General features: G+C 38.7%; 1 protein-coding gene across 1 annotated transcript; it reads left to right on the top strand.

Moving 5' to 3' along the window:
• On the top strand, nt 1-3,327 carry LOC113025999 (uncharacterized). Its single transcript, XM_080289213.1, has 5 exons — nt 1-113; nt 853-928; nt 1,031-1,186; nt 1,634-1,723; nt 2,164-3,327. The coding sequence occupies exons 3-5, from the start codon at nt 1,082-1,084 to the stop codon at nt 2,377-2,379; spliced, it is 411 nt and encodes a 136-aa protein (XP_080145339.1). The 5' UTR covers nt 1-113; nt 853-928; nt 1,031-1,081; the 3' UTR covers nt 2,380-3,327.
• The last annotated feature ends 9,748 nt before the right edge of the window (nt 3,328-13,075 follow it).

Below are 13,075 nucleotides of genomic sequence, written 5' to 3' on the forward strand. Positions count from 1 at the left end.
CTTGCCCGGACATGTTGTGCTCTCAGACCACTGATCGAAAGAAACGGAGGCAAAGAGAGAAAGCAGAGAAGCGGCATTTTGTACGGAACGTTATCAAACGTTAAAGCTTTGTGGTGAGTACAATTTTTTGCCTTGTTTTATTCACAGCAGCTAATAACTCTAACTTTAACTCTATCAACACGCACTGCAAGAAATCCTTTTTACACAACACTAAACTCTTCCTCGGCGAGTGGTGGTGATAAGCTAGTAACGTTACACTTCTGGCTAACTTGTGAAGTAATTCGACCGTAACATTAGTCTTTGTTAAGTTTTGTTTTACGGTGGCAGCCAAATGGTGTTAATTGACACTGAGCTTCTGTAGCAGTAGTTTTAACTCTGCAAAGACAGGGTAATACATGTTTTTCTTCTTTCTACTTTGAAATCGTTGCAGCGTTGATGAAGGTTTGACCAGCAAAAGGCTGGGCCATTTTACATTCATGACTAAACAAATGTAGGTTACTGAGTATACATTCGGTTTAACATCAATGCATTTTGATGTTTAAGTCCTAGAGTTATTTTTATGTGAGATTGAAGTTTGTTAATTGAGCCCTAGCTGAAGAACAGCCTGTGTCAAAGTTCAGTCAAAAAACGCGGGCGAGGAAGCGAACGCCATGTTGTAGAAACGCCACACGAAAGAGCTTAAGTAACATTCATAAACTAGTTGTTTTAATGACATTACATTGAGTGTGCATTAGCACATAAAATATAATTTTGCTCTTTTGGGTGTTAACTGCAGATACATAAGCGCAGTTGTATCACTTAAGAAAAAATATCTTTGATTTGGAAACATAACATAACATTCTCCATTCGCAGGCAGGAAGTTGTCAATCAAGCACCAAAAATCAATGACCTGAAAGAAAGATGGCCTGCTCTTTTTGATGCAGTTCAGGTAAATATTTTTCCATAAGATAATTTGCAGTATGTATTCTTTTAAAGTAAATTGTATACATTAACATGTTGTGCCTATTTGTGCCTTTTTTTTTTTATACAGATAAACCAAGAATTCAGAAGGATCACCACTGTTAACCTGGAGACAACATTCATGGCAAAGCTGGACCAGTACTCTCAGAAAATAATGTCCTTGCTGTCCTCAAGAGGAGGGGCTGCAAAAATGCGCATTCGGCGCATCCAGAACATGCTGCTAGAGGTATGAATGAATGAAATGTAGTTTATTTCAAATAGGATAATCCACTTTTTTTTTCCAATAGGTGATATTGAGTCTTAAAAGGTAGCTGTTTACAACTCAACTATGTCAAATTATTGTTTAGAGCTTGAGGCACAAATATCAATTAAAACTATAAATACTTAATAATAAAACAAATTATAGGTGATGTGGATCATGATTGGCAGAGTAATTTGCAAGATTTTGCAGTTTTTCTATTTGTTACCTGGATTTTTCAAGTTCATGAATTGATCATTTCAGAGAAATGGCTCTTTGAAATGATCAATTCATTATTTTGATTATCACTGGAAATCTATAATTGGTACAGTTCAGGCCATATAAAGTCAATCCTTTTTTTTTTTTTTTTGGATGTAATTATCAAAAACCCATCCTCCTCGAAGAGCAGTTCGACATTCTTTTTCTTATTCACAGGACGATTCTGTGGAGAGAAGGCGAGAGGTCGCTATCCGTGGCTTAGTGGTGTATCTCAGGGAAAAGGAGGAGGATCTCTTCAAAGAGCAGGTAAATCAGACATGACTATACTTTGTATTAGAGGTACGATCTAATCTATTATTAATTGATTTCTAAATTAATCGGCAACTATTTTGATAATTGATTGATCGGTTTAAGTAATTATTTTAGAAAAAGAAGTCCAAATTCTCTGGTTTCAGCTTCATAAATGTGAATCGTTTCTGGTTTCTTTACTCCTCTATGACAGCAAACTGAATATGTTTGACATTTGAGGTCATCATATTGGGCTCTGAGAAACATTGACATTTTTCACCATTTTCTGACATTTTCTGGACCAAACAACTAATCAGATAATCGTCAAAGGAGCTTGCAAAGAGAACCTTCACAGACATAATCAGATAACTAAAATTGTTAGTTGCAGCCCTATTTTGTGTTACTCTCATGTATAAGTATGATTACTTAAAACATTTATATTGATTCTGATCTACCAGGATGGTGGCGGCGATATTACCAATGAAGTGATGAAGATTGTAACCAGAGGTGCCACAACGTCTGATCCAGCCAGCGCAAGGATCATACTTGAAGGAACAGAAGTCCTAGCAGACCTGGATGTACCCAGAGCCTGTGCCTTGCTAATGGGGCTGATATATGCACTCAACCTCAGCTACCCAAAAGAACTGAAAAACACTTTTGAAAAACACTTTTGAAGTGTTTCAAAAGATATTCCTCGAGCTGGATGATCTGAAAGCCAGTCCTAAGGTAATGTCACTAAAAAGTAAACTGTTGTACTAAAAAATGTGAAGAGTGAGGCTATCCTCAAATTAAACGGGAAATGTTCCACTGTTGTTTGCAATGTGTTGTGTTACATACTGTACAGTAGGCAGTAGGTGTAAAGTTGAGCGTTGAGCATTAAGTACACCTAGTTAAAAATAATGCACTTTAAAAGGATAGCTCAGGTCTTTTGAAGTGAGGCTGTATATGAGGTACATATGTATTGTGAGTGTATTACACACAGTAGATGGCAGTCAGTAAGCTCCACCTACGGAGAAGCAGACGGGGCCACCGGCACGCAAGATGAGCCTCCATCCTAATAAAACTGATGTCAGTTTAAATGTACATTATATCAAGAATATGTTTACTGCTTTATTTTGCTATCAGACAGCCTTTTCTGTGAGGAAAGAGAAGTTCTACTGCTTGTTGTTTCAATCGCTCTGGCCCACCAGCGTCCATGGACAAAAACAGCAATTTTACCTGACAGCACACAGGAGTTGCTGGTCTCCTGCTGCCTTGATCAGTAAGTGTAATTGTGTTATTTGGTGACTTTGGTGTTAGTTCGGGTTAGTTCAGATTTACCAAAGTCACACAAACAAACTGAGCCTATCGTGCGTGTTGGTGGCAGGAATGTGCTGACTGCTGTCTACTGTGTGTAATACACTCACAATGTACTTCATACTTAAAAAAACCTAAACTATCACTTTAACACAAACAAACTTGAATCAGAGCATGACTGTCAAAATGTTCAGTCTTTTTGAGACAGATTTACAGGGGTGTTTTATGTCATTTATTTTATGGAGGCAACAATTTTGTCTGCTATTGAAATGTCAATGAGTCTGGAATGGTGGACTGGTGTTCTAATAAACAGTTTGATCATAAAACTGGAATTTCAATGTGTAATTTATTGTATAATTGTAAGTTATAAGTTATTGTAAGTTATTAGTACTCAAAAAAATTAAGGTAACAATTTGCATGGATATTTCTGAGTAGAATAAAAGTAAAAAAATAAGTTTTAATAACTAAATGGAGTAATTTTTTAAACAATTAAAATTAAGTTGGTTCAACTTAATTAAGCTTGTAGAGGACAAAGCAAATCATGTTGTTTGTACGTAAGGAATAGAGTTTGCCTAACTAGAGAACTCTTGTGGCATTTACGCTATAGTGGCTAAGTAATGGGCTTGTAGTCTCTGTGCTGACCCCTTCTGAAGTCCACCACCAGCTCCTTGGTCTTGCTGACGTTCAGCTGGAGGTGGTTGTCCTGGCACCACGATGCCAGATTCTTCACTTCATCCATGTAGGCCGCCTCATCGTTGTTGGAGATGGCACCCAACACCACTGTGTCGTCAGCAAACTTCACAATGGTGTTGGAGCCATGGGTGGCCACACAGTCTGAAGTGTAGAGGGAGTAGAGCAGTGGCGAGAGGACACATCCCTGAGGTGCTCCTGTGTTGATGGTGATGCTGTTGGAGAAGCACCTGCCCACCCTCACCACCTGAGTTCTGCCAGTGAGGAAGTCCAACACCCATGCACACAGACGGCTGTTAAGTCCCAGATCCCTCAGCTTTGTGAACAGTCTGCAGGGCACTATTGTGTTAAACGCTGAACTGTAATCAACAAACAGCATTCGCACATAGTTACCCTGTTTCTTGTCCACATGGCTGAGAGTGGTGTGTAGGACGTGGGCGATGGCATCCTCTGTGGATCTGTTGGATCTGTAGGCGAACTGCAGCGGATCTGTGGTGTCTGGGATGGAGGAGGAGATGATGTTCTTCAGCAGCCTCTCAAACACCTTCATTACTACCGAGGTCAGTGCAACTGGCCGGTAATCGTTCAGGGATGAGGGTTTGCTGTTCTTGGGCACAGGGATGATGGTGGATCTTTTGAAGCATGTGGGGACCACAGACTTCGCACAGACTTCGCCACAGACTTCTAATGTGCTCCCTTTGCTAAACTTGCTATGTGTGCATTTGCTATACTAAAACAACAAGTAGTGAAAATAATAATTGTAAAGTGAATATGTTTTTGTTTTGTTTTTAATCAAATTCTCTTATTCTGTCAGCTTTTATTTTCTGTGACAAAAATTACTGAAGGGTAAACAAAGCCCCAAACTGAAAACTAAAAACAAGGAACTCAGAACTGGGAGACAAGGAAACAGGAACTAGAAGCCAACTAGGAAACAAGTAGCATGGAGGAAACACACAGCAACATAGGACGACATGACAACGAGCACAGGAAGACAAAGAGCTTAAATACACAGAGGGTTAATGAGGAATGCAGAAACACAGAACACAGCTGGGAGAGATCAAACATTATGACAAGGGAGGAAGGATGTGAAACTGTCAAAGTAAAACAGGAAACATAAGACACACATGAAGACATGGACTAACCGAACAAGGGGAGCAGATGGAGCAAGAGAAATGACTGGCAGACAAATGAATAACCAGGGAGAACTTCACGTGTAGCCTGTCTTGTCTTGTTGAGGCACACAAAGGGAAACAGACTAAATGAAACAAGAAACTCAGAACTAGAAATACAACTGTCTAAACTAGAAAAAACAAGGAAACTGAACCATAAATAATATTAAAGTATAAATTAAACCAGAAAAACACAAGCACTAGATCACAGACCTTTGACATGACATTTGGCATGCTTTACAAATATTTGATTTTTAGGTTTAAGGGGGTTTAAACAGATGTTTTTAAACAAAAACTTGTTAAAAATGGAACCTGTGAGATTTATAGGGCCAGTAAAGGGGTCTAGCAATATTGCACAAATAAAATATAATTTTCTCATTGTATGCTTTTATGCTCTGCTAAATTTAGAGCTGATGCAAGCTACAGATGACGTTACATTTTAATCCAGATTACTTTGATATACAAAGGAGTTCATGGTTGATGAAATGACTGCAAGGTGCCCTGGTCCTGTGCAAAACGTGCCCAAACATCACCCTTCTACCACCATGCTTGACAGCTGGTATGAGGTGTTTGTGCTGATATGCTGTGTTTTGTTTTTGCTAAATATAACGCTGTGCATCTTACCCAAACATCTCCATTTTAGTTTTGTCTAGCTAAAGGACACTTTATCCTGATAACCCTTCCAAACAAGCCATACATGTTCAGCCTTTTTCTTTCAATTTCTCTGAGTTTTGTAGGGTCTTCTGGAAAGACACATCTACCTGAATGGAGCACGGGAAACCGTGGAAAAATGAGTGTGTGTTTAGATTTGTATAGGATTCTATGTAGTCCTCTTAACATCCTCGCAGTCGTCTGTCTGCAAGAGGCAAAAAGAAAATCAAATACAAATGCTCACAGTGCACAATAACAGTAGGACACTCTTTGCGATGTGTTTGAGATTGTTTTTTGGTTTATCTTTGTATTCTTTTATGAATTACCTAGTGTGCTCTTTTTTATCAGCTATGTGAACATCGGGGATATGCAGCACATGCACAAGAATCGTTATGGATCAGTAAGTGTGTCAGGGGGCCGGGTCTGTGACCCAGCATTTTGAATTATTTTGTATTTTTTGATTACTTATGAGATAATGTTAAGGTCTGGGGTTATTATTAGTTTGTCTTAGTTGAAGTTTAGTCTAGTTTACGTTATCGTCTATGTCTCCTTGTTTATGAGTCTTTTTCTGTGCGTCATGTTTTATCACCTTGTCTATGTAGGTTCCCCTTGTGTCTCTCCCCTTTCTGTTCCTTTTCCTCTCTCGCTCCCTCTCTCTGTCTCTTGTGTCAAGCTTGCTTGTCCCAGTTCATGTTGCTTCATGTGTCCTGTTTTATTTTGAAAGTCTTGTTTCCCTGTTCAGTGTGTTCACTTTTGCTTCCCCTGTGGCATCATGTTCATTTGTGTCAGCTGTACCCCCCCCCCCACACACACACACACACACCACCACCACTTCCCTCATTATCCTCCTGTGTATTTAAGTCCTACGTCTCCCTCTGTTCAGTGTTGGGTCATCTGTTTGTATTGCTTCATGTCACGTCAGGTTCGTGTTCATGTTTTTTTTTTACTCAAGTCTTGTTTTTTTTCATGGTTCTGCTCAGATTCATGTTCTTAGATTAGATAGAACTTTATTAATCCCTCGGGTGGGTTCCTCTGGGAAATTCGATTTCCAAAAAAGCACAGCACCGACAGAAGTTACAGAGTTACAGAATATTATATATATATATATATATATATACACACACACACACATATATATATATATTCTCGTTTTCATGTCATATTTTTCACAGTTAGTCTTAGATATTCCCAGTTTAATTTCTAGTTTAGTTTTGCCCCAGTTCGCCTTGCCTTTGTTTTTTCTTTTTCTTTTTCCTTATCAGCCAAATAAACGTCTCGCTTTTTGTTATGCCCTAGTTTTCTCTCTACCGTGTCTGCTTTTGATTTTGCTCCGCAAACACACTGGCCATCCCGGCCGTGACAATATGTCAAAGCAAATGGCAGTTGTGGTTTATGATACTTGACTAACCTGTTACAGGAAAATTAAACTTCATTAGCATGCCAATACTATTACATTCTGTGCTACAAAAGCTTAGTTCTTTCATATACTTAAGGCTTTTATTCATACAAACATATATGAGTAGAGACTGAGGTCCTTTTTTTAATGCAATGGCTAAAACAATGTCTGTAGTTGTTTTGCTTATGATGCTGTCATGCGAAATAAAGGGTTATTAGATTTTCTGGTTGATGTAAAAGCATGAAAAAACACAAGCTGAAGATAATGAGTGGCATTCTGAATTTTTTTGTGTGTTAAACTGTACTTGTTTGGTCTTATAGTTAAGCTACTTCATGATTGTTCACAGTCTTTCACAGTTTTAATGCCCAAAAGGAGACTATTTATTTTTGCTGAGATTGCAGAGTTCTCACGGCAGCTGTGTGACTCACGGTTCCGCCAGTACTTATGTAATTATTTACAAGAAAACACTAAATATCCAAGTGATTTCTTTAGGTGAGACTGATGTTGTTTTGCAGTACCTTGCCACTTTACTGACTGCATTTTGAGAATCTTCAAATGCTTCTAAACAATTATTCACTCGATTGTGTGATTACAAAATAGGGCTGTGCGATATGACCAAAATCTCATATCCCAATATAAGACATTTCTCATTCTTATAATCATATATATCACAAAATAGTGCATTTTCTGTAAATTCTGTGAATCTCAGGCAACTCAACTTGTGTTGAGTGTCTTCAGCTGAGTGTCGTGTACCTGAAGTGGGATCTTTTACATTTTGAGAGAAGCCAATTGAGTCTAATAACAGATTAAATGCAGTGTTTTTTAGCATCTACATGGATGTTAAAATCACCCAAAATAACTATTTGTCACGGTCCCCGTGCCTCACTCCGTGTTAGGCAACATGTTTTTGTTCTTGTTCTCTCTCTCTCCCTCTTCCCCGTGCCGTGGCGGTGCTCACTGCAGGCTCCCGCCCCTGGCCCACGCACCTGTGCACATCATCACACCTGTCGCTGATTGCTACACTCAGAAGGGCTTCTTAAGATGGCAGACCTACGCTACTCGTCGCGAGAACGTTCAGCCACCAGCGTTAGTTCCTCTGTGATCAGTCTGAGTCTATAAGTCTTCTTGCAATCTTGAACTAATTGGATTTTTCTGTGTGTGTAGATTCTCCCTGGACCTGTCCCTGTATCTTTGAGTGGGATTGTTGTTGAGAGAGTGGAGTGTGTTTTTGGACCCTTCCCCTCGGACCCTGGAGCCCCGGACCCCTCTCCCGAGCACTTTGTATATATTATCACCTGGTGAAATCACTGTAAATAAACTGACTGTCAGCTTTTGCAAAGGTCTCCTGGTCTGCGCCTGAGTCCGTCTACAAAACCGTGTCACTAATTATCTGAGCTAAAACACCACTGTGTGTTGGAACAGGAAGTGATACTCTACCGCAGAGAGACCGAACACCAAGTGACAACTGGAGAGGTGGCGACAGCTAAAGATTCAAAGGAAATACTTTTTGGTTCTATAGAAAGAGGAATGGTGCTTGTATAGGACTTTTCTTAATATTATTGGACTTTGATTGTTCAGGAAGAGCTCCCAAAACAACTTGCTACATTTTCCTTTTCACACAAGCACTTTGATCTATTCTATTCTTCTGTGTAAGTACTTTCTATCTGACACTCACACCCACCGATCCATCCAACATGGGATTAGTATCTTGCCTAGGGATATTTGACATACAGACTGGAACAGCCAGGGATAGAACCACCAACCTTCCTATTTGTAAATGACATTATGTGTTCTTTCCTGAAGTTCCCACTACCTTACTTTTCGCCCCACTGCTCCTGAGTCTGCTACAGCTGACTCAGAATGTCATTATACTGCTGATCACAAGATGCTCAGTGAGTTAGTTCTTGGCAGGAAGAAACCTCTTGCACAATCAGGCTCCAGAGCAGGCAGCAAATGAGTGGGTGGAGGGGCAAAAGAAAACATTACACTTTTGGGGACTGTAAAGCATCAAATGGCCAAACACATGCATTTTAAATAGGCACTTTCTACTTATGTTTAGGACAAATTCTTGTTAAAACGGTTCCAGATCCCTTATTTATCACAAAAATGCTGTGTACTGTAAACATCCAGCTATCCTTTAGTAATGTGCCACCCAATGTGTGGGAGGCACAGTATCTTGCTGACCAGCAACAGGAAATGACTTAAACAGCTGTGAGAAATAAAATCTTTCCCAGTGGAAATTTTATTATGCAGCTGGGGGAATGGCAGAAAGGAGATGCAGTCTACTAATTGTAATCAGTCCATTGAAAGTTTGTCAAACAGTGATTATTTGCACTTTGACAAAAAAATAAATAAAAACCCAGTAATGATTTAAAAGAGGGTTATAGGCCAGGCTTTCAGCCGTATAAAGTTCATGGGGTATTGTTGTTCCCTGCCGGATGGACCGGTGATGTGGATACTCAAGTTTGTGAATGTGATAACTCAAGAATGAAGCGAGAACTGGAAAGTGCAGTAAATTATATATTTCAGTGCTGTCAATAGACTAAAAAATTAACTAGTTAATCTCACAATTTTCTGTAATTAATCGCAATTAGTTGATCAATATCTTGGCTGTAATTACATTTTTTCATTAGTGCTATCAAACAATTAAAACGTTTAATCCGATTCATCACAGGGTTACTGTGGATTAATTCTGATTAATCACGATTAAATATCAATTATTTTTATTCTATATTAATCGCATTTCATTTTGCATGAGCGAACGGACTCGAGAAAAAAAGAAAAATATACGCCCTTAACATGTTTGTTGAACATCTTGAACATTCATGTTAACAAAAAACTCTGTAAACATTTATACAGTCTCTCTCTGTCACACTTGGGGAGGCACTTCAAGTCCTTGAAATGAGGAACCGAAGCTATGTAAAGCGCATGTTCTCAACGAAATTAAGTAGTTTGTAGTTTGTTGCAATCCACTTGGCAATTGTGTCAGTCAATATGTCCGATGTAGACTTACTGAGTCCCTGATGCTCCGTGAGTGGTTTGTCGCAAGCTGGGTGACGCATTAGCCAAATTGCTAGCAGCATCCCCGACTAACGTATGCTTCGCGTCAGTGTGATATTTTAAGCTAGAAGTGCTTCGGTGAAAAGAAAATTCTTTCTTGCACAATGTGCAATACTTTATGTCAGTTGATTGTTCTGTCTTATTATTTTTTTAATACTCAAATTTCCCATCGAGAGGGCCAGTGCGTTTATCATCTTCCGTACTGAGTTGATTGGTTCAGCTGCCCGTCGCTTTCAGATCAACTCCCCATTTGCATGTGCGAAGTTAACTCTACTTGGACAAACTGCCCAAAATGCGTTGACAGAACTCCAGATGCGTTAAATGCATTAAAAATTTTAATCGCATTTACCGTGATGGCGGATTCATTTGCGTTAAAGCACTAATTTTGATAGCACTAATATATTTATGTAATTTTAATTATGCTATTGTATGGAGTTAAATCAGGGCCATAATGTTTGTGTAGTTAAAAGAAAATTTTGAAATCGAAAATATGTAAACTGAAAGCAAAAGTCGCATTTTTAGAGTGAACTTTGAAAAAGAAAGAGTTGGATTTAAAATAAAATCAAACGTTTTGAATATTTGTATTATTTCTCTGAGTAAACTTTGTTTAAAAATTTTCAGTAATCTTCTTTTCATTATTATTATTTTTAAAAAATCTATTCAGTCTCAGATTAAATTTTTTCAGATTCAGATCTTTTAAATTAATGTACAAAAAAAAAATTCTTCAGGTTCGGATTTTTCTCTCAGCTTCAATTTTTTTTTTTTCACTTTCAGATCTCTATTTTTCAGTTACAGACTTTTGGCCCTGTTTTGGCCTGGTGGGCGTGGCTACACAGAGAGGGGCGGGGAATCATGAGTGACAGCAGAACGCTGCAGGCTCAAGATGGTCCATTTTTCATGTTGCCTTCAGGAAACCTGGGAATGAACATAATTTATCAAACACCTCCTGCACTGTATTATTTGATAATGTTTAGAAAACATGTCATGCGTAATTGCTAAAACTCAGTTACTAAAGCTCTTTCAAGCAGTAATGTGTACAAATTACGCCGTAACTGATCAATTATGAGACGTTTTCCCAGCCACTACGTGAGAAGTGGTCATTTCCCATGCTCTCAAAGTAGCGCGCATTGTATCGGGTGGGGGCTGCTGTTAACTTGTCCCTCAGTGAACGATGGCGTCGTCTTCCAACAACACTGCTGGCGCGAACAATCAGGTGAGTGTTTAAGTTTGGAACAATTACACTGCAGTCTGTGAATACTACGAATTTAAGAAGTGGCTATTGTTACGGTTAATTTTTCGGCCATTCTGTTTTTTTTATTTTATAACGTTTTTTTGCTGAAATGCTAGCTCAACTGAAACGCCTCATTATCATTTTCTGCTGAAACTTACTTCGAAAGGTAAAGTAATATTAACAATTTGATCCTTCCCCAAAAATATGGAAAACATTTTAAAAGACTCCATAACTAATCGGGCTTGGGATGCAGTCTTCATCACCTGCGCTACGGCAATGTTGCAAGACTCTCATCCATCCATTATCTGGTTCCGGGCTCCGCTGGCGGGGCCAGCAGCTTCAGTAAATAGACCCAGACTACCCTCTCCCCAGCCACTTTAGCCTGCTCCTCAGGAGGAATCCTTGTTTCTTCAAACAGTGTGCTGGTCATTCTCTGTCTTGATGCTTAAATCTAATCAAATCAATCATTTGATTTGTTATTACTCAATAATGTACGCCTTTGCGATGCTACAAATTATCACGAAGGAAAAACGTGTCAAATTTTCACGGTTTTCCTACAATATACATATGCGTGAGTTATAGACAAAAAGCAATAATAGTATCATGTTATAAAGCAAGAAGTAAGAGATTTTTTTCAGAAGGCCTTTTTTTCCCCCAAGTAATGTGCAGCTGAATGATTCCAGTTGAAATGACACAACTGCAAAATCTTCCCTAAACTATGTGTCATGTTTAAATAAATAACAATAAATGATAATAATAATAATAATAAAAATAATTAAGTAATAAAGGCATTACTAAAGGAGTTTACAATTTATTACGTAACAGAGAGAGAGAGAGCAAACTGCGGTGGCAAGAAGTTTTTCTTCTGTCTATGTGCTCATTATTGGCTGTTTCATATAGATCCAACCTGTACATAATGCAGATTTTTGTCCACATACAAATTCCAGGCTTCCCTCGTTCACGTATTCATATGCAGCATACTTTTGGGAATTTTAATATGTTGTTTTTACCTTCCCTCTTCTAAATTGGCTGTTTCTCTGATGTACTGTTTGTTTCTATGGTTTATTTACATTTCTTACACAATTAACATGGCTCCCACATACCAGAATTCAAAGCGTAATGTCAAGCCCTATATACTTACATTTATTGTTTATTGATAAGAACATTTCTGTCAGTATCTGGAGCTGTACAGGTGATACATTGTAATTTGGACGTCCCAGCTTTCCTTCTGACACTGACATCTGAGTGGGGGTTTGTTCATTGACGTCCTCCATACTGAGCACAGTTGACAGCTTTATCAGAGCATTTATAATACTTTGAGGGATCTCAACCTGATCGGACATAGATCTTAAAAGGACCATGTCATGGTCGATAACAAACTGCAAATAGTCCACATCGAGGGGTTGTCTGTGCATGACCTGGGAAACTTTATGCAGTAGTCGCTGAAGCATCTCTCTTTTTAGCTGCTCCTAAATTAAATACAAAAATTTTTACGTTACTTCACTAACTTTGTTGTTCTCCAAGCTTACAGATCAACTAGGACGTAAGTTTCAGCCGAAAATGATAGCGAGGCATTTCTGTTGAGCTAGCATTTCAGCAAAAAACGTTATAAAATAAAAAAAAACAGAATAGCCGAAAAATTAACCGTAACAATAGCCACTTCTTAAATTCGTAGTATTCACAGACTGCAGTGTAATTGTTCCAAACTTAAACTATCACCTGATTGTTCGCGCCAGCAGTGTTGTTGGAAGACGACGCCATCGTTCACTGAGGGACAAGTTAACAGCAGCCCCCACCCGATACAATGCGCGCTACCTTGAGAGCATGGGAAATGACCACTTCTCACGTAGTGGCTGGGAAAACGTCTCATAATTGAT

The sequence above is a fragment of the Astatotilapia calliptera genome, chromosome 14, assembly GCF_964374335.1.
Source record: "Astatotilapia calliptera chromosome 14, fAstCal68.1, whole genome shotgun sequence".
NCBI classification, from domain to species: Eukaryota; Metazoa; Chordata; class Actinopteri; order Cichliformes; family Cichlidae; genus Astatotilapia; species Astatotilapia calliptera.

Excerpts from the sequence above, each read along its gene's own strand:
- LOC113025999 (XM_080289213.1), top strand. The coding sequence starts at position 1,082 with ATGGCAAAGCTGGACCAGTACTCTCAGAAAATAATGTCCTTGCTGTCC. Across the intron at positions 1,187-1,633 it reads TCCAGAACATGCTGCTAGAG|GACGATTCTGTGGAGAGAAG; the intron begins GTATGAATGAAT and ends TCTTATTCACAG. Across the intron at positions 1,724-2,163 it reads AGGATCTCTTCAAAGAGCAG|GATGGTGGCGGCGATATTAC; the intron begins GTAAATCAGACA and ends CTGATCTACCAG.